The sequence below is a fragment of the Fomitopsis serialis genome, assembly GCF_022376445.1.
Source record: "Fomitopsis serialis strain Sig1Antser10 chromosome Unknown B0H18scaffold_5, whole genome shotgun sequence".
Taxonomy (NCBI): domain Eukaryota; kingdom Fungi; phylum Basidiomycota; class Agaricomycetes; order Polyporales; family Fomitopsidaceae; genus Fomitopsis; species Fomitopsis serialis.
The window spans coordinates 593,780-612,509 of NW_025954965.1; the positions used below are offsets into that span (position 1 = coordinate 593,780).

At 53.0% G+C, this 18,730-nt stretch overlaps 6 protein-coding genes across 6 annotated transcripts; 2 read left to right on the forward strand and 4 right to left on the reverse strand.

Annotated features, from left to right (window-relative positions):
- Window positions 1–66: 66 nt before the first annotated feature.
- Window positions 67–5,180, reverse strand: B0H18DRAFT_951386 (uncharacterized protein; the record flags this gene model as incomplete). The annotated part of the gene is made up of 21 exons (XM_048042021.1): window positions 67–249; window positions 312–539; window positions 591–708; window positions 798–939; window positions 990–1,049; window positions 1,113–1,194; window positions 1,444–1,607; window positions 1,758–2,067; window positions 2,127–2,269; window positions 2,321–2,378; window positions 2,438–2,456; window positions 2,511–2,807; window positions 2,888–3,313; window positions 3,431–3,964; window positions 4,015–4,194; window positions 4,242–4,291; window positions 4,345–4,458; window positions 4,511–4,534; window positions 4,590–4,607; window positions 4,659–4,897; window positions 5,111–5,180. 21 exons carry the CDS (start codon window positions 5,178–5,180, stop codon window positions 67–69), a joined length of 3,459 nt encoding a protein of 1,152 aa, XP_047898709.1.
- Window positions 5,181–6,509: 1,329 nt separating this feature from the next.
- Window positions 6,510–10,069, reverse strand: B0H18DRAFT_489986 (uncharacterized protein). The gene is made up of 10 exons (XM_048038277.1): window positions 9,702–10,069; window positions 9,227–9,566; window positions 8,980–9,144; window positions 8,798–8,918; window positions 8,681–8,741; window positions 8,330–8,630; window positions 8,044–8,276; window positions 7,857–7,992; window positions 7,627–7,800; window positions 6,510–7,573 (listed from the first exon to the last, which is right to left on the reverse strand). Exons 1-10 carry the CDS (start codon window positions 9,995–9,997, stop codon window positions 6,701–6,703), a joined length of 2,700 nt encoding a protein of 899 aa, XP_047898710.1. The 5' UTR covers window positions 9,998–10,069; the 3' UTR covers window positions 6,510–6,700.
- A 1,372-nt stretch (window positions 10,070–11,441) lies between these two features.
- On the forward strand, window positions 11,442–12,502 carry B0H18DRAFT_1082615 (PRP38 family-domain-containing protein; the record flags this gene model as incomplete). Its single annotated transcript, XM_048031559.1, has 7 exons — window positions 11,442–11,495; window positions 11,546–11,621; window positions 11,679–11,726; window positions 11,752–11,833; window positions 11,885–11,990; window positions 12,077–12,168; window positions 12,343–12,502. The coding sequence occupies 7 exons, from the start codon at window positions 11,442–11,444 to the stop codon at window positions 12,500–12,502; spliced, it is 618 nt and encodes a 205-aa protein (XP_047898711.1).
- Window positions 12,503–12,586: 84 nt separating this feature from the next.
- On the reverse strand, window positions 12,587–13,521 carry B0H18DRAFT_1082616 (ribosomal protein L15; the record flags this gene model as incomplete). Its single annotated transcript, XM_048031560.1, has 5 exons — window positions 12,587–12,726; window positions 12,776–12,962; window positions 13,014–13,168; window positions 13,256–13,388; window positions 13,441–13,521. The coding sequence occupies 5 exons, from the start codon at window positions 13,519–13,521 to the stop codon at window positions 12,587–12,589; spliced, it is 696 nt and encodes a 231-aa protein (XP_047898712.1).
- Window positions 13,522–13,606: 85 nt separating this feature from the next.
- B0H18DRAFT_978645 (IPP transferase-domain-containing protein) lies at window positions 13,607–16,135 on the forward strand. The gene is made up of 12 exons (XM_048044337.1): window positions 13,607–13,818; window positions 13,848–13,966; window positions 13,987–14,047; window positions 14,101–14,368; window positions 14,389–14,509; window positions 14,563–14,647; window positions 14,696–14,846; window positions 14,899–15,117; window positions 15,177–15,230; window positions 15,281–15,365; window positions 15,415–16,032; window positions 16,110–16,135. The coding sequence occupies exons 1-11, from the start codon at window positions 13,729–13,731 to the stop codon at window positions 15,653–15,655; spliced, it is 1,494 nt and encodes a 497-aa protein (XP_047898713.1). The 5' UTR covers window positions 13,607–13,728; the 3' UTR covers window positions 15,656–16,032; window positions 16,110–16,135.
- Window positions 16,136–18,670, reverse strand: B0H18DRAFT_978647 (V-type ATPase). The gene is made up of 11 exons (XM_048044338.1): window positions 18,475–18,670; window positions 18,303–18,422; window positions 18,205–18,248; window positions 18,051–18,152; window positions 17,845–17,985; window positions 17,643–17,794; window positions 17,454–17,586; window positions 17,378–17,398; window positions 16,971–17,326; window positions 16,394–16,913; window positions 16,136–16,336 (listed from the first exon to the last, which is right to left on the reverse strand). The coding sequence occupies exons 1-11, from the start codon at window positions 18,647–18,649 to the stop codon at window positions 16,247–16,249; spliced, it is 1,854 nt and encodes a 617-aa protein (XP_047898714.1). The 5' UTR covers window positions 18,650–18,670; the 3' UTR covers window positions 16,136–16,246.
- Window positions 18,671–18,730: the final 60 nt, after the last annotated feature.

Genomic DNA, 18,730 nt, shown 5'->3' on the forward strand with positions numbered 1-18,730 from the left:
GGCATTGCCCAAGATGTAGAGTCCATGCTTTGCTCTGGACAGTGCAACATTGATCCGGTTGGAACTCTAGTGGCACGTCAAATGAGGCACCTTCAGACCGAGCACTAAAGCCTCCAAGACGAAGTTACATACCTTCAAGAATCCAATGGATGCAGATCCCGTCTCATATGTACCGGAGTTTCGCACAAGCGAGACGATCACGACCTTGGCCTCTTGACCCTGGAAGATGTCGACTGTTCCCAGTCGAACCTATGCACGACGTCATGAGACTTTTCGTGGCGCCAGCTGATGCGGTTGGAACCTATACGTACATGCTTCGCAACGAGCACCTCCTCGTACTCCGCCTCTTCTTCTAATCCCTGTCGAGCGAGCTGTTCCTGATCTCTCTCATCTACTGAGACAGCGATCTTGAGGTCTCGCAGAGCGGCGCGGACTTTTGTCAGCTGTCCCAGGTATGCACAGAGGACAGCGATATCTCCAGCGCCGTTGTAGACACCTTGCCGCAAGAGATACAAGACGAGATCTCGGATCATCTCGACCTAGTACGATGACTGAACGGCTACGAAGCGCGCAAGTGCATCTTCACTTACCTCAAAGTCGTTGCACTTGGAGACCGACTCGGAGTCATCCGATCCGTTCTCCTTGTTCGTATGGGTGAAGAACAAGACGTCTTCTGCATGCCCGAGACGTGAGGATAGTTCTGGACGACTTCATTGTCATCAAGCTTTGGGTATAGAATGGTTCTGGTGGTGATGTGAGCGTACTGTAATCAAAGGATAACAGACGTCGCCACAGACCGGATGAAATGAGATATCTCCGGACGCATTCTGCGCTGCACATTGATTTGTGACATCGGAAGGCCTCCATCGGCGAGCCTCTCCATCATTGACCTGTCGAACTTGAAGAGCTCCTTGCCGCGTTCGCTATCCATGGATAAGGCTATCGGGAAGGTCAGTAAGATATTTATACAAGGTACATTGTGCGCGCACCATATGTCGCAAGATTCGGTCGCAGTTGCTGGGGGTCCCCGATGCATATCAAATGGTGTACTGACAGATAGTAAGCAAGCAGTGGAACCATCGAGGATAGTTGCAGGGTGCAACATTGCTCACCTGATGAGACAAGCGAGGTGAGGACATGCGCCTCAAGGACTTGTCCGGCCTCTTCGACCATGAGGACCCTTGGTGATATGTTCTACAGCCCATGAAATCAGTCAACCATAGAAATTATCCTGGTCGTACATACACTGAGAAGTGATGTGAGTTTTGCGGCACCTATTGGAGCCCCGTGTCCGCATTAGCACATTTAGAAGCCGGAGGAGATCATGCAGATGTACCCGTCGTAGTGCACCCTATCAGATCCGTCTGGCTAAGGAGACGTCGGCGAGTCTACGTGAAGCAGCCGCAGCGTAAGTTACGTCCACATGTTGAAGGGGATGCATACCTCGTCCTTCATGTCGTTGTATTCTTGACATGCTTCCTTATACCTGTCGCGTAGGTCATTATACGTCCAAATGAGAATTATACGCCAATTCGCGGATCCTTTTTCCCATTCCGTCGCCAACAGTGTCCGCTCGTCCTGTGACATATTCCATACACTGGCACTGGCTGTGTCGAGGAGGGAAGATATGGTGCGGGAAGAAGCAGGCACAGGAGGTAACGCGTCGAACCCAAGAGATTGAAGAAGGCAACAACCTCTGCATCATGTATCTTGCTGTCATTTTGGCACCGGTTGAGTCCGTTTTCCTTTCTTCTTACCCTGCTGTACTACTGGTACAGGGAACGGCTTGATGAAGTCGATATCGGTACCGTTCCTCCACAACCCATAGAGTGTGCGTGACAGATGATCGTCGATCTTCTTCCCCTTCGCTTTCTGGGTGACCCATTCGCCGTTGACGTCCTCCTCTGTCCATAGTCGCTCCGTAAGAGCAGCAACCCAGTAGGGAGGGCTTTCTAAGCGCTCAGCATGCTCTGGATGGTGTATCATCAAATACTCCTCTATCTTCGCCCAGGTTAGAGTAGGAAGTTGGATAGACTCCATCACTGTCTGCATCTGTTCCTCAAGTTGCTTCATAACCGCATACTGTCGCTTCATCGGCCGGCTGAGCAATCAGTGCCACCCGCCACTTTCTCTAGCTTGTCCAGCGTGTACTCTGCAATGCGCTCGTCAGAGGAGCGAGAGCCGAGACGAACAAGTTTGGTGGTGATCTTGGCATCGAGAACCGAGGTTAGCATATGGTCGAGGGCGTGATTGGTGAATGCAATGAGGACTACAAGCCGTCATTCAATGTATTGCATGTGCAGAATTGATCAAGTCTCACCAATCGGTCTGATCTTACTGGCGAACAAAACTCGTAGGATTTCCTTTGCCGTGAAGCTCTGCGCAGATCGCATAACACAGTAAGCCACAAGTCTCAATTGATACCGAGCGATCTCACCTTTCCTGTCCCCGGCGGTCTTTATATATACAAGATTAGTGATGAATGAGAAACGGCCGTTCCGAACACGTACCCTTGAATCAAAGATACTTCACGGTTGAAAGTGTTGATGACAGCATCGATTTGACTAGGGTCGAGAATGCTGTGTTCACGAAGCTGTCTGCGGGCGATGTCATTGGTACCAGGCCGTAAGATATCCAGGGCTTGTATGCGGCTACCGTGGCCGGGTTTTGCAAGACAATCGAGCTTGTAGGTGAAACCAGGCCGCATGGCGTAGCGTGGCGGATTTAAGGGCACAGTGTTCAAGGAACCACTGTGAGCGATGTAGCGCGCGAACGGGATCTCGGTCGGTTCGATGGTTTGAGTCGCTCTAAGAAAGGACGAGACGCTTCGAACATGACGCTGTTGTCGACGAGTAGAGCAAAACGAGATGCATTGCCGGCAACGGACAACGCCTCCTTCCGCAGGGCCATGAGCTCGACCTCAGCATCGAAGAATGAAATGCGGATTTGGATCCGCTCCGTACTTGCTTTCGCGGACTCGGCGATGTCGCCAGAGAAGGAGCTGACAACGCCGAGAAAGATCCTACAGCTGCCATGAGAAATGATGAGGAGGGCGACGAGGGTGCCGCTCTGAAGGCGTTTGCTATGCTCCCAGTACTCGACGCGCTTCTTCCAGTCCTTGTCCTTTGCACTTCGATGATTAGGCGTGTCGAGGTTGAGGCCGACCGTAAGGTTTCGACGCTCGGCCTTAACGGGTGAAAATTCGACGCCTGTGTAGACCTGGAAGAAGACCGAATCGTATCCAGTTGTCCGATAAGCGCCACCGTTCGTTCTGAGAATCTCTTCTAGTTTTGTAGGGAGCTGCTGCCTTTGCCTTGGTCGCCACATGACATCCAAATCAGCTTGGATCGCCGCGAGCGATGAACGTGAGGTCGCGCTAAGCCCAGTTCAGCCACGGAACGAATGGAAGACGAGGAGTCAGGAGACTCACATCAATTCCTCCCTAAGCAAGCGGAACTGTATGTCCAAATGTCTCTCCATTGAACTTGCCGGGAGGTGATGTGGTGCGTTGGGCAAAAAGACAGGGAGATACGCAGCAATCGGACATAACAGCTCGCCATGTGTGGGAGCAATGCGAATACCAGCGATGCTGTCCTTGTCGTTGTCATGCCTGGCTCCTCCAGGGCGAAGAGAACCAGGCGGATCATAGGTCTGAGCCAGTTGCGAGTACAAGGCCTCTCGCCTTTGCGCCGGGCTCAAGACCGCTCTCGTCGCAGGTCGCCTGAGTCTCTCCGCTGTCTCAGACTCACGCTGCACGATCGTCTTCAAGCGTGTGATCTCTTCGTCAAGCCGAGAGATGGTGAGTTTCCGGACGTTCAGTGGAGAAGAAGACAATGGGTCCATGAAGCGGGGTGGGTTCGCCGATACATCTTCTGCCCAGCTTTGGAACCAAGTGGCCAGGTCCATGACCAGCTGGACTATGTCCGGATGGTCACGAACCGCGTCCTTGAATCTGCTGAAGAGTCTGCACGAACATGAGTTTGACACATAAGGAATAAATCATGTTAAGCTCACTGATACAGGACAGTCGACACAGTGTGGAAGACCATGACACCATCTAGGCTGTTTTGCAGATTCGGCGGTAAACCCACTGTTGGATCCTTCCATGACTTCGCTTGGACCATCTTCCCGATAGATGCGTGTAGAACTGTGCGGAAGACATCGTAATTGTTCTTCAATGTGCTGTACAGATGACTACGCGAGGTCAATAACAGTGAAGCACGGCATGCATCACCACTTACTTGATATTCTTGTGCATAGTAGTCTTCAGTACTAGATTGGATGAAAGATACTGATAAATCGTCAGCAGTCTGTCTTCTTGGGGTATGTGCAAGCCTGACTAACTTCAAGAATCGGAAAGTAGCCATTCTGAAATGAAAGGACACCTCGACCATGTCCGATTGCGGTGTCGACGGGCTCAAAACGCAATACGTCGCCGATACGTAACAGTGCATTCCCCTGTAATGATGTCACTCAGTGAATCACAGCGAGTCAGTTTGCATGCACTCACCCTCACTATGGCATCCAAGAATGCCTAGAGGTGCGGCCCATAAGTACCGTCAATCAGATTTCTGCCGTCTACGACTCACTTGTGCATTCTCAGAGTTCTGTACAACAGACGTCAATACCAGATTCCATGCCAGAATTCACGAACTCACCCAAGCTTTGTTACGGTCGTTGACACTCGCGAGAATGAGCACAAACCCTTGGACCCTTGCGGCAGTCTCGAACCGGAAATTATCCCACAAGAAAGCCTTGAGATGATTATGGGCGTCGCTCGGAGTTAACGTGTACCGCTCATCGCGGGTCGACCCGTTGCCTGTAGCCAATCCCTCGACGGAGAACAGATCAGGTCCATCTTCTTGCTCCTCGGCTTCTGGGGCCTCTGCGGACGTCGCTGCAGCCTGAGGAGAGCGTTCATGCTTATAGGTGCACTCAAAGCCTCGAGTGCAACTTCCACTCGACCAATAGAAGTTGCAAACGCTCCGAGGTGCGCCGCCTGCAGCATTCTGCCTAGCCGGAGACTGGACGGGAAGTGACCTATTACTCGAAGACGGCCGAGGAGTTGAAGGGAGCGACGGGGTTTGCTCGCGCTCATGCGAAAACCTACACCTGTCGCCGAATCGACAGTTGCCCGTGGATGCGAAATTGCGACATAGACCGTTGTTTCGATGAGCCATCGCTCTGAGCAACGGACTGGAACAGAAAGCAAGGCGATAGCAAGAGGATGTGAACAGAGGAGGAAAGGCACAAGAGCGAGGACACGGTGGGACCACACGCCCTTGAGGCGGCCTCGTTGCTGCATATAATAAGGTTCTGTACAATTCGGACAGCCTCGGCCTATCGATAGAATCATGAAAACAGAGACGCCTTCAGGACGCCGCAGCTGTTCGCAGGGATTGGGCGGGCATCACGGCGCCTGAAAGGCGCTCGAGACGAATGGCTGCCGAGTATTGATGTGCACACACACACACCGCAAGTGATGACTGTGAAGCCCTATTCGTAGCGCAGACCATGAGTAAGACTTGGGTACTGTGGGATGTCCGACGGTGATGTACAGAAAATCCACATTCATTTACAGTATGCTTGCTGTAGCAAGGAGAATAGGAATCACCCCAGTGACGGATCTGATGCGTCTCTTGGGTTTCTCCTGCATCCCTTACAGTCACGACCATAGAGGAATCTGCTACCGTCAGAAGAAGACTTAGTCCTCTACTGACAGTATGTTCGACAATCAGTTTCCAAAAGTTTACAGCGCACCTGTCCTAGCTCCGCGCCCTCTCTATGCACATTGCCGTCTCAAGCTCGAGCAAGAAACGCCGTTGCTCGATTGAGGACTCCTGCTGGACAGAATACGCGTTGTCAGTCGCAGTCAATCTTTACGGGACGAACTTATCGATTGGGAGCAGCGACAGAAACAAGATGATTCTGAACAGCTCGAACCTCAACGAACATGGCTCTTCGTCACGGTTCTCTGGAAATGCGGTCCATAGATGCAGTCCAAACGACGCATGTCGTTTGCACGTAAGGTCGAACAACGGAAGAGCAGAGAGGTCCGGTCGCAATACGCAAGCAATACGTTTGAGCCTGTTTGAGCCTAATAAGTACAGCTGCAGGTCGGTTTCAAGTTAGGGACGTTCCGGCGTCTATGCGAACTGGCCTGTGGCGGCCATCGGCAGTCTGAGTTGGCACGGTACTGAGAACGGTACACATGTCCGGATCCCTTGAGACAGGCACAAACATATACGGCCGTCGGCACAGTTGTTGAGAGGGGTCGCAACTGTTCAAGTTCCTGACGAACATATTGCAGCGAGAACATATCCTGTCGAAGACTAATGAACGACTGCCGGCTGTTTTCCGTGTGGGTGGACCGACGATAGTAAGAAATTGCGATCAGAGACTCTAAATAGAGATATAAGGATTATGGCGTGATGCGAATGCTACTGGCAGGAAGACCGATTACAATGAAGCTGACGAGCCGCGTGGGCAACCTTAGAGCCCGAACGGCGCCTCTGGTTGTACCAAGTCATACACAGACACATTACAGTTCGCTGTACCGTTTACAGTATTTACGACCAGACGGAGGGTATGCTTAAACGTGCAGTCAACGACAGTGACAGAGTCTACAACTCATCAGACGACATCTCGCAGCAGTGAACATGACATACGTGAATGGAGAACAACCATGACGAGGGTTACCTCAATGGTCTGCGTCGTTAGATGCGGGTGTTTCATGTAGCGAGACAGAGGTGGATGTGCGGTCTCGCCGGTTGGACCGGCGTTCCCGAGGAGCATCATTTCTCGAGGATCGTGAAGCCCGGCTTCGTGAAGGAGCAGCGGACACCGAAGGTAATACGCGGCTATCCGCCGGTGCGATGGGTTTGGGTGCGGTGGACAGTGAAGCGCGGTGCAAGCTTGCGAGACCAGGCAAACGAATCTTCAAGGATGGAGTGGCCTCCCCTGTTTTTACTGGCGACGGCGCAGGGAGTGCTGACACTTTGGAGCTGGGAAGAGAGGGTGTGCTTGCTACGCCTCGAGACTGAGGCTCTTTCTTCGCGTGATCAACTGGCTTGTGACCAGACGGGAGCCTTGGTAAGGATAGTGCTAACGGGGTATCCGGTTCCTCAGAGTCGACACTAGCCACTTCTTCGTTCATGTTGCCACCATTGTGAGAGATTAGTGGCTCAGGAGACGGGGCTCTTCGTGCTGGACGCCTTGCCCTCCTTGGCTTCGCAGAGACGGAGGCTCCGGACGGAGCGAGAGGTTCCGCCTGCTTTGCGGATGCATGACTATCAGGGACAACAGCTTGAAATACCGATTCCGCAGGTGCAGTCGGCTCGGTGGCAGGGACCTGGCCTGATTCCTGCTGAGCCTCATCCTTGCGACCGCGAGGCCGGCGCGCCGAACTAGAGGTGGCTGGGAGTGCGACTCGATTGTTGGGCCTGTAGTCATCATCGTCTCCGCGCGTACTCCGTCTTACTGGTTGCGACCGCGACCCCGAAGTCTGTCTTGCTTTGGAGGTGTCGGCAGTGGGGTCAAGATTTGAGGCGGTAGGCTCCTTCTTAATGACGGACTGCAAGCGCGGACATAAGGATTAGAGACTCCAACGAATGCAACAAGCCCCACCTTCGCAATACCGTTGACCTCATGCTGGACTATCGCTTCGCTGGGAGGGACATCCTGAACGTCGGTCCGGTTGTCGCCTACAGGGGTTGTTCCGTTGACGCCGTTGATTACTAACGGCGGAGGGTCGGTACGACCAATGGGTGTACCGTGTCCGAGGTGCAGACCAGTCAACAACTGCAGAACGCACTACACTCAGCGTAGGTTCTGTGGTAGCTGATGATACAACACACCTGCGCGACACGGATATCTTCTAGAGAGAACAAAGGCACTGACGGGTCGATCGCAGGAATACGCTCGTCTTCATCCCCAGCTAATGAGCTTAAGGACGTCAAAGGAGATGACAATGGGCTTGTATCGTCCGTACGTCTATCAATTCGTTGAACAAGACAGTGAGAGCGGTAGGTAGAAGTCACGTACTCGTCGTACTGGCTATGCCCGCGACCCACTTTGTTCCAGAAGTCCAACGTAATAACTCGCTCGGGTACTCTGTATCGTCTACCGTTGATCAAGACTTCGTCAACGATCATCATACTCGGCGGCGCAGGGGTAGGCTCCAATTGAATGATCTCGATGTTCCCGTTGTTAGGTTGTCGAGGTTTTCGAATCTCGAAGGGAGCTGCGTTGGCCTTTGGTATGCGCCGCTTCGGTTGCTGTCGTGAACGAGTCAATGGCTAAGAAATAAGTGTCAAGGCGATAGACATACGAATATGCGGTCGGCATGATTCGGGCACATCCACTTCTTGCCCCAAGGCGGCATGCACGACATGGGGGGGTCCAGACAATCTAAATGCCAGTGGAGGTGGCAATAATCGCAGGAAACGATGCTTCTGCCGCTTTCCGAATGACTCGATCCTGATGGCTCTCTCCTTGCACGTTTAGTAGCTGGCGCAGAGGCGGCTACACCGGGTGGCAACGCTGATGTCCCACACTTGAAACAAAGAACTGGTTCCCCATTCCTGTCCTTCAAGCGATAGGGATCACGGTCCTCAAGTTGACCATGTCGACTAGGATGCATCTTGAGAGGAGCAACCCAGAGCAGTGCATAAGGACGTACTTGAAACGAGGTGGTCGAATCTCTAAAGCATTCATATAGGTACCGCGTGGCCCTGTTGCGACTACAAGTGTGAGGCATGGTCAGCGGAGCGAACACACTCAAGTGAAAGCTTCTCACCATCCTTAAAGTATGCTCTGATATCCGATGGTAGCTGGAACTCGATCGGTATGCGCGTCTCCAGTTCGGCAACGAGGGGCGCCATGAACCTCAGAGACGCGGGTAGCTTGGGAGGAGGTTTCTAGAAGTGGCACGAAGAGTCGTCAGATCACCGTATGGAATGATGTCAATGCCGGACGAACCTGCTGCAATGTGCAGGCTGGACAAAACCAACTTGCCTCGCCTTCCGGTAGATCAGACGCCTCTAATGGTGGGTCTAAACACCATAAATGGAACGCCCTTGGACATCCATCGCAGTAGATGAGATCCCCAAGTGAGCGGCAGGACGAGCAATGGTCTTCGTTTGACTATGGGATACGAGGGTTCAGTGGACCTTCAGAATGCACGCAAAGACGGCCCATATCGCGGATCAGCAAGGCTAGAACTCACCCCTGTGGCCGGAAAGTCGTTCAAGGGCAATGTCCCAAGAGTAGGCTCCTCCTTGATTCTTATAGTCGCATCCCTCTCCCTCCCCTTCCCCTTATCCTTGCGAGCAGCAGGTCCCCCTCTCGCATGGCTCTGGCCCACCACCGGATCCTCCCCCAGAGGAACAGAGTTTGAACGCGATAGCGCAGGATCGTCAGAGTCGAGGGAAATGAAGACAGGGTCAGTATCAGGGACGAGATGTGAAGAGGAGGCCATGGGCTCCAGGTGAGCTGACGCATCCGCCACAGAGGCGGTCGCATTCAGATTGCGCGCCGATGCACGCTGCGCTCTGCTGGCAACGGCACTGGGGACCATGGAAATCGATGTGTGTTGGTGATATGCACGAAGTTGAGGGGTGCGCAAGGACGTGAAGGATATAGAGGATCGCAAAACCGGTTTCTCAGTACCCGGGTTTCCCTCCAAGGTGTGTAAGACTTACCTTCGCTCAAGCCTTGCTCGTTTCCTCCGAGGGCCCTCCGCCTCAGCCGCGGAGGCGAGCGGAGTCGCCATATGTCCTGCGTAAGTGGTTCCTGGGTCAGAGGCAGGCAAGTAAGAAAACACCGTCAAGGTTTTCCTGTGGTCTTTCCTCGGTTGGCCGGCCTGCTGCACCGAGGCCAGCGGTGGCGGCCCAGGGAGGATTTCGGTCGCCAGGCTTGCATCACCCTCCAGATGTGAGGGTTGTGCGACTGATACACCTGGATGCATGTAAGCAGGCACACTTTCGACAGACGCCATGGCGGTTGAGTGCAGAGCTTGGAGTGGTGGGACTCGCGGTGGAAGGCGCGAGGGGTGTGCGTCAAAGTCGGCGACAGCAACACTTGTTACCCGGCGACCGAACGCAATCGCGGAGACGGTAAGAGACAACAAGATTGTCTGCACGCTCTCAGATCTCGACTATGTACATTGCTAAGCTACGCCAATTATGTTCCACTCCTCCATCTACCACCCTGGCCCGGCCAGGTCCGGCTCATCTCGACATGAATGCGAGCGACGAAACCCTCTGCGCTATAGTAGGTGTGAGTGAGGTATGTAGCGTGGAAGTAGACCGAGCACTGACCATTTCCATGGTACTGGGTGTTGCCAGGTGCCCCAGAGGTGCTACCTCACTTGGACATTCTTGACATTCTTCATGCATGGACGTGGCAAACCTCAGCATGGCCATGCGAAGGCAGGTAGCTCAGATCAAGCTGTGGAGAGGCGTTTGCTGACCATATCGTAGATGACAAGCTCGTTACTAGCAGAGGTCGCCAGGTGATTTGTTCCATATCGAGTACGAAGTGAGAGCAAACAATGCCTGACCTGGAAGATCTTGAATCTGAACTGTCAACGTTGCACACGCAAGCATGCAAAACAACTTGCCAATGACAGAAAGAAAGCCCTTGATGTCACAGTGCAGATGGAATCGACGTGTCCGCAAAGTAGTCATCCGCTCTCCCGCGCAGCAGCTCAGACGAGCACCGATCCTCGCTCCAGGCCCGTGCGTGCCCTCAGCGGAAACATTGCAGAAGCTAAGTAGAGGTGTCTACTCACTCGTCGTGCACACCATGGGGAGTCCCAGTGTTCAACAATCCTCGATTTCAGTGTAGCGTACCTGGAGACTCATCCGTAGTCCGACGGATGACCCTGATATGGAGAAGCGTCCATTTGTCAGATATCCAATCGCGAGCGCATCTGCAACTTCATTCATACCAATCAGGTGCACAAAATCAGGCCATATATTGTCAAGTACTCACCATGAGACCTCGAGGGTGACGGTATGTATCCAGGGGCAGGTTGTACGCCACCGGGTGCCCACCTATGGATCCACTCCTCCAGTGACAATGAGTAGGTAGAGTCACATATGATGCAGGTACTCACTGTGAAACAACTGTCACCGCCTGCTGCGACTGTGATGGAATGCGAGCTCGGCCTGCATGCAGACCACCGCACTTGCAGCCACCCGGTACCTGGAGATACTGTCAATGTATCAGATTGACTGCACGCACATTGAGGAGCCCGCAAGTTGACACAGGAACTCACACAAGATATGTCTTGATCAAAGACACTTGGCCAAAAATCCAGAAAGATAGGCTTCGCCCCGAACGTTTGTATGTTACTCTGATGTGACTATGGAGGTCGCCACCTGGCCCGAAGTAGGTAAAGGCTTTGGAATCTAACAAAGACAAACAACGCCTCTGCTATGGCCAACACCACTGTTCGCGGCGCAGAGGCCATCCACGGCCAGAACCCGCAGGTATGTTACGTTCTATACGCGTCTGAACGGTTTTAAAACTGACTGCACAGTTCTTAGTCGAGACTGTAATTCGAAACCGCATCTATGAGTCGCCTTATTGGAAGGAACATTGCTTCGCTCTAACAGGTGTGCTCTACATGGCCTTCGCTGCACTTTGCGGTCTGACGCCGAGTCTACCTACAGCGGAGTCTCTCATCGACAGGGCCATAGAGCTGAAGTGCATCGGCGGGTGTATGGCAATCAGAAGCCGACCGAGTTTCTCTGCCTTCTCTGAAGCTACTGCAAATTCAGCCGGAGAAGGAGATCCTGTTAGAGTATCTTCAAGCCGATGAGTTCAAGTAAGTCAGATTCGGACTGTCCCTCGTAGAAACTGAACAACTGTCTAAAAGATACTTGCGGGCATTGGCGACCATGTATATCCGCATGACCTTCAGATCGGTCGAGGTATATGAGATCCTTGAGCCATTACTCAAGGATACCGGAAATTGCGATATCGTGGATGAGTACGACGCTACACCTTCGTATGTAAATCATTTGATGATACATCTCTAGATGGCTATTCGCTCACTTACATGGACGAGTTCGTGGACAATCTCCTCGTAGATGACAGGGTGTGTGATATCATCCTGCCACGTCTCACAAAGCGAGATGCCTCGAAGACAACGGGAATTGGGTCCGCGTAACAGTCGTCTATTGGATGCAATGGAGGGCAAGAGCGAACACAATAGTGACCGGAGTCGGAGCCCGAGTAGGAGCCCTAGTCGTAGCCTGGACCGCAGGAGCAGTAGCCTGAGACGAAGTCCCAGTAGGGATGGCAGTCCCAGTCCTGGAGCTCCATCCCCGACAGGCTCCGGTTATCGTTCCCGTACCCATCGAGGTCGAGGTCGGGATCAAGGACACCTTACCGTTCTCGTAGTCGCAGCATTTCGCCTGACCGCCTCAATGGCGGTAGTCCGCGCTACCGTTCACGTAGTCGTAGTATCTCTCCGGATAGAATGTTGACGTGATTATCACCCTGGTAGACAGGCGTAGGGGCTGTAAAAAAACTATGCGCGCAGCGAGGACGTATGTATGACTGCATGTAGTCGTGTCTACTTCTGTTTCAGCAAGTCCTGCTTCTTGTACTTCGTGAGCTGCTCTGACAGAACCTTCCAACGCTCTTCGACCATCGGCATGGTCTTGATCGCCACGGGCGAGAGATATCCACGGTTCTTCCACGATGTATACCAGACTGTAAGGCTAGTCAGCGTGGCCCGTGCACTCATGGTTAGAACACGCACGAATGTCCCTCCGGTTCGTAGGGGCTGCCTCTACCCTGTCTGTCCGACCATGCACGCAGTCACGTAGAGCAAGCACGTTATAGTGCTTGCATAGTACTGTTCCACCGAGTTTCTCTACTGCGTGGATAGCGCTCTGGGACGCTCGTGATGGTGTGATATGAACGGGTGTTTTGAGGTGCTCGGCACCCTGTACAACAAGGAAACATGAGCAAACGAAAGAGTGCTCGAGGTGTCTTACGTTGGCCAGTAGCTTCACACCATCATGGGCATTGTGTATACAACCGCTGAGCAGCAGTTCTCGGGCAGTGATGGGCTTCTCTGGCGAAGACGTTAGCCGGCCTTGATCTATCCAATGTTGTATTCTGTCCAGGTTGACCGGTGCCCAAGTCTTCCCTCTACTTCAAACGAGGGTCAAATAAAGCGCGAAGGTGGGCATGTGAGCAGACATACGCATTGACGAAGCCCCGCTTCGGGATTAACTTGATAATTGAGTCTGCCCACCCTCAAACCCAGCCTTAGGCTTGCCATTGCCCGCGCGTGCCTTTTGACCCTTATGTCCTCGACCGGATGTTCCACCTCTTCCGGAGCCTTGGCCACGTCCCACACGTTTTTGCTAACGAGATGGATTGTGAGTTAAGGCGCGCCCTGCGTACGAGAGTGCTGACCTTGTGTTGGGAGTTTGCGGCGGGGGAGAGATTGAACAATTGGACGCGGCCCGGGACTGCGCGAAAGCGGGCTAAGGACATGGCTGGAAAGGATGGCGGAATAAGAGGCGCCAGAGTTGGCATGCGAAAGCGCCCAAGTCCGAGTCGGGCAGCACACTTCTCTCCGCAAAAGGCAACACTGTCTGTCGATCGCACCACTCCTCTATCACTGCACATCCCCTCACCAACTACTCAGTGGTGGTGGATGACACTCAGAATATCTCACCTATAGCGCCTTTATGAACTGTAATGACAGCGCATGAAGAATTCACAATGGGCTCATTACGACCTCTCATCGCCATCTGTGGGACAACCGGGGTGGGCAAGTCGAAACTCGCAGTCGAACTCGCATTGGCACTATCACACAGGTCATCAATACCACGATGCATGGTAACTGCGGTGCAAGAGTTATCAACGCGGATGCCATGCAGGTGTACTCTGGCATGGACATCATAACCAATAAGATACCGACGGAGGAACGCGAGGCGTTGACCATCTCCTGATGAGCTTCAAACGACCAGGGGAACAATACATAATCACCGAATGGGTGAAGGATGCAATGCGAGCTGTAATGAGCATCTAATTTCTTTGTTTCTACGTTTCTCTGATACCTGTTTGCAGATAGACGAAACCCATCGAATGGGGCAAGTACCGATAGTAGTCGGTGGAACGTCCTACTGGATCCAGCATCTTCTGTTCCCAAATCGCCTGATATCAATGGAAAATAGCTCACGAGGGTCTGCGGACCAATCCACTGTCTCAGAAAACCTTGCAAGATCATTATCCTCGCTCCCCTCGGAACTCCTCGACTTGTTTTATGCAGTTCCCACCCAAGCACCGTCTGCAACGGATCAACCCGAGCTCGCTGTGGCGCTGTATAAACTGTGGCGTCGCTCGACCCATCTACAGCACAACGATTTCACTGGAGAGACACGAGGAAGGTGTTGCGTCAGCTCTCCATCATCAAGGAGTCGGGTCGCCTCTCGAGTGAGATACTCGCAGAACAATGGCAAGTTGCTTCACGCCCAAGGTGCGTGTTATTGAGAGCTCTCGGAACTGACACATAATGTGACGGCGTTATAGATATCGCACACTTATGTTCTGGTTGTACGCGAAGCCTGATATACTGAAGCCTCGTCTTGATCTACGTGTCGATCAAATGGTGGAGGTGCGCCGTCGCCGCACTGGCATGTAGGTAACACTGAACGGTCATTAGCAAGGTCTCCTCGACGAAATTCGCGACCTGAGAGCGCAATTGTCGACTGGTTCAGCACAGACCAGTCTCTTGGAAGACCCAGATGCGAGGAATGAATCTGACGATGACTCAGTCGACGTCGATTACACCTTAGGAATCTACCAAGCAATTGGTACCGGAATCCTTCCTGTAAGTTGAATGGCCATTGCTCAAGCTCTCCGCAGGTTACAAGGAATTCCGCGAGTACCTAAGCGCTCCGGTCCACAACGAGGAACTATTTCAGGAAGCTTTGCAAAGCATGAAAACGGCCACTCGCAGATATGCAAAGCGTCAAATCAAGTGGATTCGGAATCAGCTCTTGCCTGAGGCACAGACGGCAAATTCTTGCAGTCAGGCCGAAGAGGGCTGCGATGTAGTCCCAACCTACGTGCTGGACGCGACCGGTAAGTATTGTCGTTGACTCTCTCACGATGCGAAGGCTGAGTACTTCGCGCCGGAATAGAGCCTGCATCTTGGGATGCGAACGTCAGAGAAGCAGCACAGGGCATCACTGATGGTAGGTTGTGCTCGTTGACAAAGAGTGTGTGCAGAACTGATATTTTCCAGCCTTTCTCAATTCCGATGAGCTTCCGGACCCTACGCTGCTGTCTGACACCGCCCGTGACCTCCTAGTAGAGAACAAGCCTAAAGAGTAAGCACACTATCAGCTATTACGCCTCAGCATGACTAACTAGCTGCAGTATCATACATCCACGGAAAGTGATATGCCAGGTATGTACGCATGACGAGGAGCGTCCGGTGATGATGGAAGAAGGGGCGCAGTGGAAGGGGCATCTACGGACGCGCTCTCACCGCAAGCGGGCGAGGAAGTTGCATATGCGAAAGCTCAATGAAGGCGCCCTCACTGATGGCCCACCAGAAGGAGAGAGCAGTGATACATCAGAGGAGATATCGTACGGGACAAATACGCTGTACACATAGCCGTCTTACTATAACTCGACGTCCAGAAAATCAATACTATACGTCGAAGCCGAATATGCAAACATCAGGACAACTAAATGTCATGACATCCGCTCGTTGGTCTTCGCTGGTCTACGCAGGAAACCACTCCGACCAGTTCTCCCAACAGCATTTGCGATGACCCATGGTGGTCGTGCGTTGCTCGCATTCTCCACTGCCATGAGCAGGAAGCGAGAGTTCGTCGATGACGTGAATGACACCATTCCGTGCTACGACGTCTGTTCACGAGGATCATGGTTTGGTAGGCGCGATACCCAATGCGCAACTTCCGTCTCTGGCTGCCACAACATGCAATACGCAGGTCAACAGACAGCGGACAAATCACCTTGCGAGAGATGCTGACACAAGTCGGAGGTTGACCATAGGTTGTTCAGCGAGCGGTGCGGCCCTTCACGGAACACATACGAAGACGCACCTCGCAAGGTTTGGATAACGTTGCTTAGTGACAAGCTGCAACAGGGCATGATGGCTCAGAGAACAGCGATCATGCGAATTTAGTCAATGATGTGCCGGAGACGTCGACGCTACAATACGGAAAGTCCTCTGGGTATCTTACTCTGCCAGCTGACGGAACTTCTCCTGGATCTCGCCATACAGGGCATCCATCTTCTGTTTGATTGGCTCCTTCCCTTGCGATGGTGACTGTACACGCAATCGTCGTCAGCCCGCCGCACGGGAGTGCATCAGCACGAAGCCTACCTCGAACTTCATCTGCGACAACTTGAACATGATGTCGCTAGCAGAGTCTTTGATCTTGGCGAAGGTGGTGTCACCTGTCGAGACAGCTTTGAGGGCAGAGTCATGGAACGCCACGAAGTTCCGCAGCATCGCGCTCGTCTTGTAGAACGGACAGAACCGGTCGTACTCGCTCATACCGTTCTGCTGCAGGAAGTCGTCCTTGAGCATGCGCGCCACTTCCAACGTTATCTTGTCGTTCTCGCCGAGAGCACTCTTTCCGACAAGCTGCACGATCTCCGCAAGGTCGTCCTCTTTCTGGAGGATCTCCTTCGTCTTCGTGCGGAGTTCGACGAAACCTGGCTCAGTCGTCTCATAGTGAGGATCGAGCACCTTGAGGTACTTGGAGTACGACAAGTTCCAGTTGACGGAGGGGAAGTGCTTTCGTTGCGCGAGCTTCTTGTCAAGACCCCAGAACACCTGCACGATACCGAGCGTCGCAGACGTGACTGGATCGGAGAAGTCACCACCTGGAGGCGAGACACTGCAGCGGAGCATATCAGTCAGGGATATACGAGCGTCATCGATCGAAATTACTCACGCGCCGACGATGGAGACAGTGCCCTGTCGTACGGGGTTGCCCAAGCAGGTCACCTTTCCTGCACGCTCGTAGAAACTAGCGAGCTTGGTGCTCAGGTAGGCAGGATAACCAGAATCGGCAGGCATCTCTGCCAGACGACCAGAGATTTCACGCAACGCCTCGGCCCATCGTGACGTCGAGTCAGCCATCATGGAGACATTGGTGCCCTGGTCTCGGAAGTACTCTGCAAGGGTGATACCGGTGTAGATAGATGCTTCACGGGCAGCAACAGGCATGTTCGAGGTGTTAGCAACCAGCGTAGTGCGCTTCATGATGGGTTCTTGACGATCGCCGACTTCCATCGAAAGTTCGGGGAACTTGCCGGCTTTCAGTTTTGATCACGAGTCAACGGTGTTTGTGGTACTCACCTCCATCAAGACTTCAGCCATCTACAGGGTGTATGAGTCTCTACGTCAAGCGGGCTAGAAGGCGCGGTCCTCGTACCTCATTGCCACGCTCACCACATCCAACATAGATAATGATGTCGCTGTTCGAGAACTTGGAGAGAGCCTGCGAGATGACAGTCTTTCCGCAACCGAAGGCACCAGGAATAGCGGTGGTCCCGCCCTGTACGCAACTAGAGCATATCACTTGTCATCATATACAACAGCACGTCGACATATGGGAGCATACGGGAAAAGCGCGTCCAGAATACGTTGGCCAGTCAAGAGAGGATAATCCGCAGTGTGTTTCTCTGTTACAGGCCTCGGCGCGCGGACCGGCCATACTTGCATCATGGTGTGCTTCGTAGTCTTGCCCTCGAATTCCGTTTCCAGAACGATGTCCTGGAGAAGCTTCAGCAATGACACAGGGGTGGTACTTATTCCAGACGTACGTCAACAGCGTAGCTACCCTTCTCTGAGATGTGGGTGATGGTTCCAAGAGCGCGAGGAGGCAGCATGATCTTGTGCTTGTCGACAAGCGAGTTTTCGTAGACACTTCCGAAGATATCGCCGCCAGATATGTGGTCGCCGACCTACACGACAGACCATATCCCTTTAGCTTCCGAAGCAGCACAACACAAGCAAGCGAAGAACTTGCCTTGAAATTGAGCGGGTTGAAGTCCCACTGTAGTGAGCGGTCGAGAGCATCGGTGTTGATACCACGCGGAATGTAGATTGACTTTGAAAGTTCTTGAATAGACTGCGATGGTAGATGAACTACTATTCCACGTTTCTAGACCAGTACACCTTACCCGTAGTGGTCGCTGGATACCATCAACGATGTTGGACATGAGACCTAGAATAACGTCAATAATGCATGCAAGAATTACGGCCCTTCAATTGCACGCACCCGGTCCGAGCTCAACACTGAGAGGCTTGCCCGTACGCAGCACAGGGTCGCCGACAGTCACTCCGGACGTCTCTTCATAGACCTGAATGGTAGTCTTATCCGCGTCTATCCGAATAACCTCTGCAACGCAACTCTGTGAGTCCCACATCGTGCGACAGTCAAACTAACGTACCGCCCACGAGTTCATCATGGCCGACGCGCACAAGCTCGTACATCGCGGCTCCGGTCATCCTCTCAGCGATGACGACGGGTCCAGAGACACCGAAGACGGAGCCAAAGCGCGATTCGCGGTCCTCATATGCGACCTTGGGGAGGTCTTTCTTTGCGTTTGCGAGTGCGCCAGCCATGGTGTTGAGCGAAGCAAGAAGGCGACGACAGCCTGCCGGGTGCGTCAGATTGTACAGGGCGCCCACTGTAGCGGCTGCGCA

What these genes read in the sequence shown, in the direction of transcription:
- B0H18DRAFT_489986 (XM_048038277.1), bottom strand. Translation starts at nt 9,997, where the DNA reads ATGGCGTCTGTCGAAAGTGTGCCTGCTTACATGCATCCAGGTGTATCA. An exon ending in CGAGCAAGGCTTGAGCGAAG is followed by an intron (nt 9,567 to 9,701) that starts GTAAGTCTTACA and finishes CATGGTCCCCAG; the next exon opens with TGCCGTTGCCAGCAGAGCGC. An exon ending in AGGTCAACGGTATTGCGAAG is followed by an intron (nt 7,574 to 7,626) that starts GTGGGGCTTGTT and finishes CCGCGCTTGCAG; the next exon opens with TCCGTCATTAAGAAGGAGCC.
- B0H18DRAFT_978645 (XM_048044337.1), top strand. Translation starts at nt 13,729, where the DNA reads ATGACAGCGCATGAAGAATTCACAATGGGCTCATTACGACCTCTCATC. An exon ending in TGGGCAAGTCGAAACTCGCA is followed by an intron (nt 13,819 to 13,847) that starts GTCGAACTCGCA and finishes ACTATCACACAG; the next exon opens with GTCATCAATACCACGATGCA. An exon ending in AGGAATCTACCAAGCAATTG is followed by an intron (nt 14,847 to 14,898) that starts GTACCGGAATCC and finishes AGCTCTCCGCAG; the next exon opens with GTTACAAGGAATTCCGCGAG.
- B0H18DRAFT_978647 (XM_048044338.1), bottom strand. Translation starts at nt 18,649, where the DNA reads ATGGCTGGCGCACTCGCAAACGCAAAGAAAGACCTCCCCAAGGTCGCA. An exon ending in TCAACCCGCTCAATTTCAAG is followed by an intron (nt 17,986 to 18,050) that starts GCAAGTTCTTCG and finishes TCTGTCGTGTAG; the next exon opens with GTCGGCGACCACATATCTGG. An exon ending in TGGCTGAAGTCTTGATGGAG is followed by an intron (nt 17,327 to 17,377) that starts GTGAGTACCACA and finishes AAAGCCGGCAAG; the next exon opens with TTCCCCGAACTTTCGATGGA.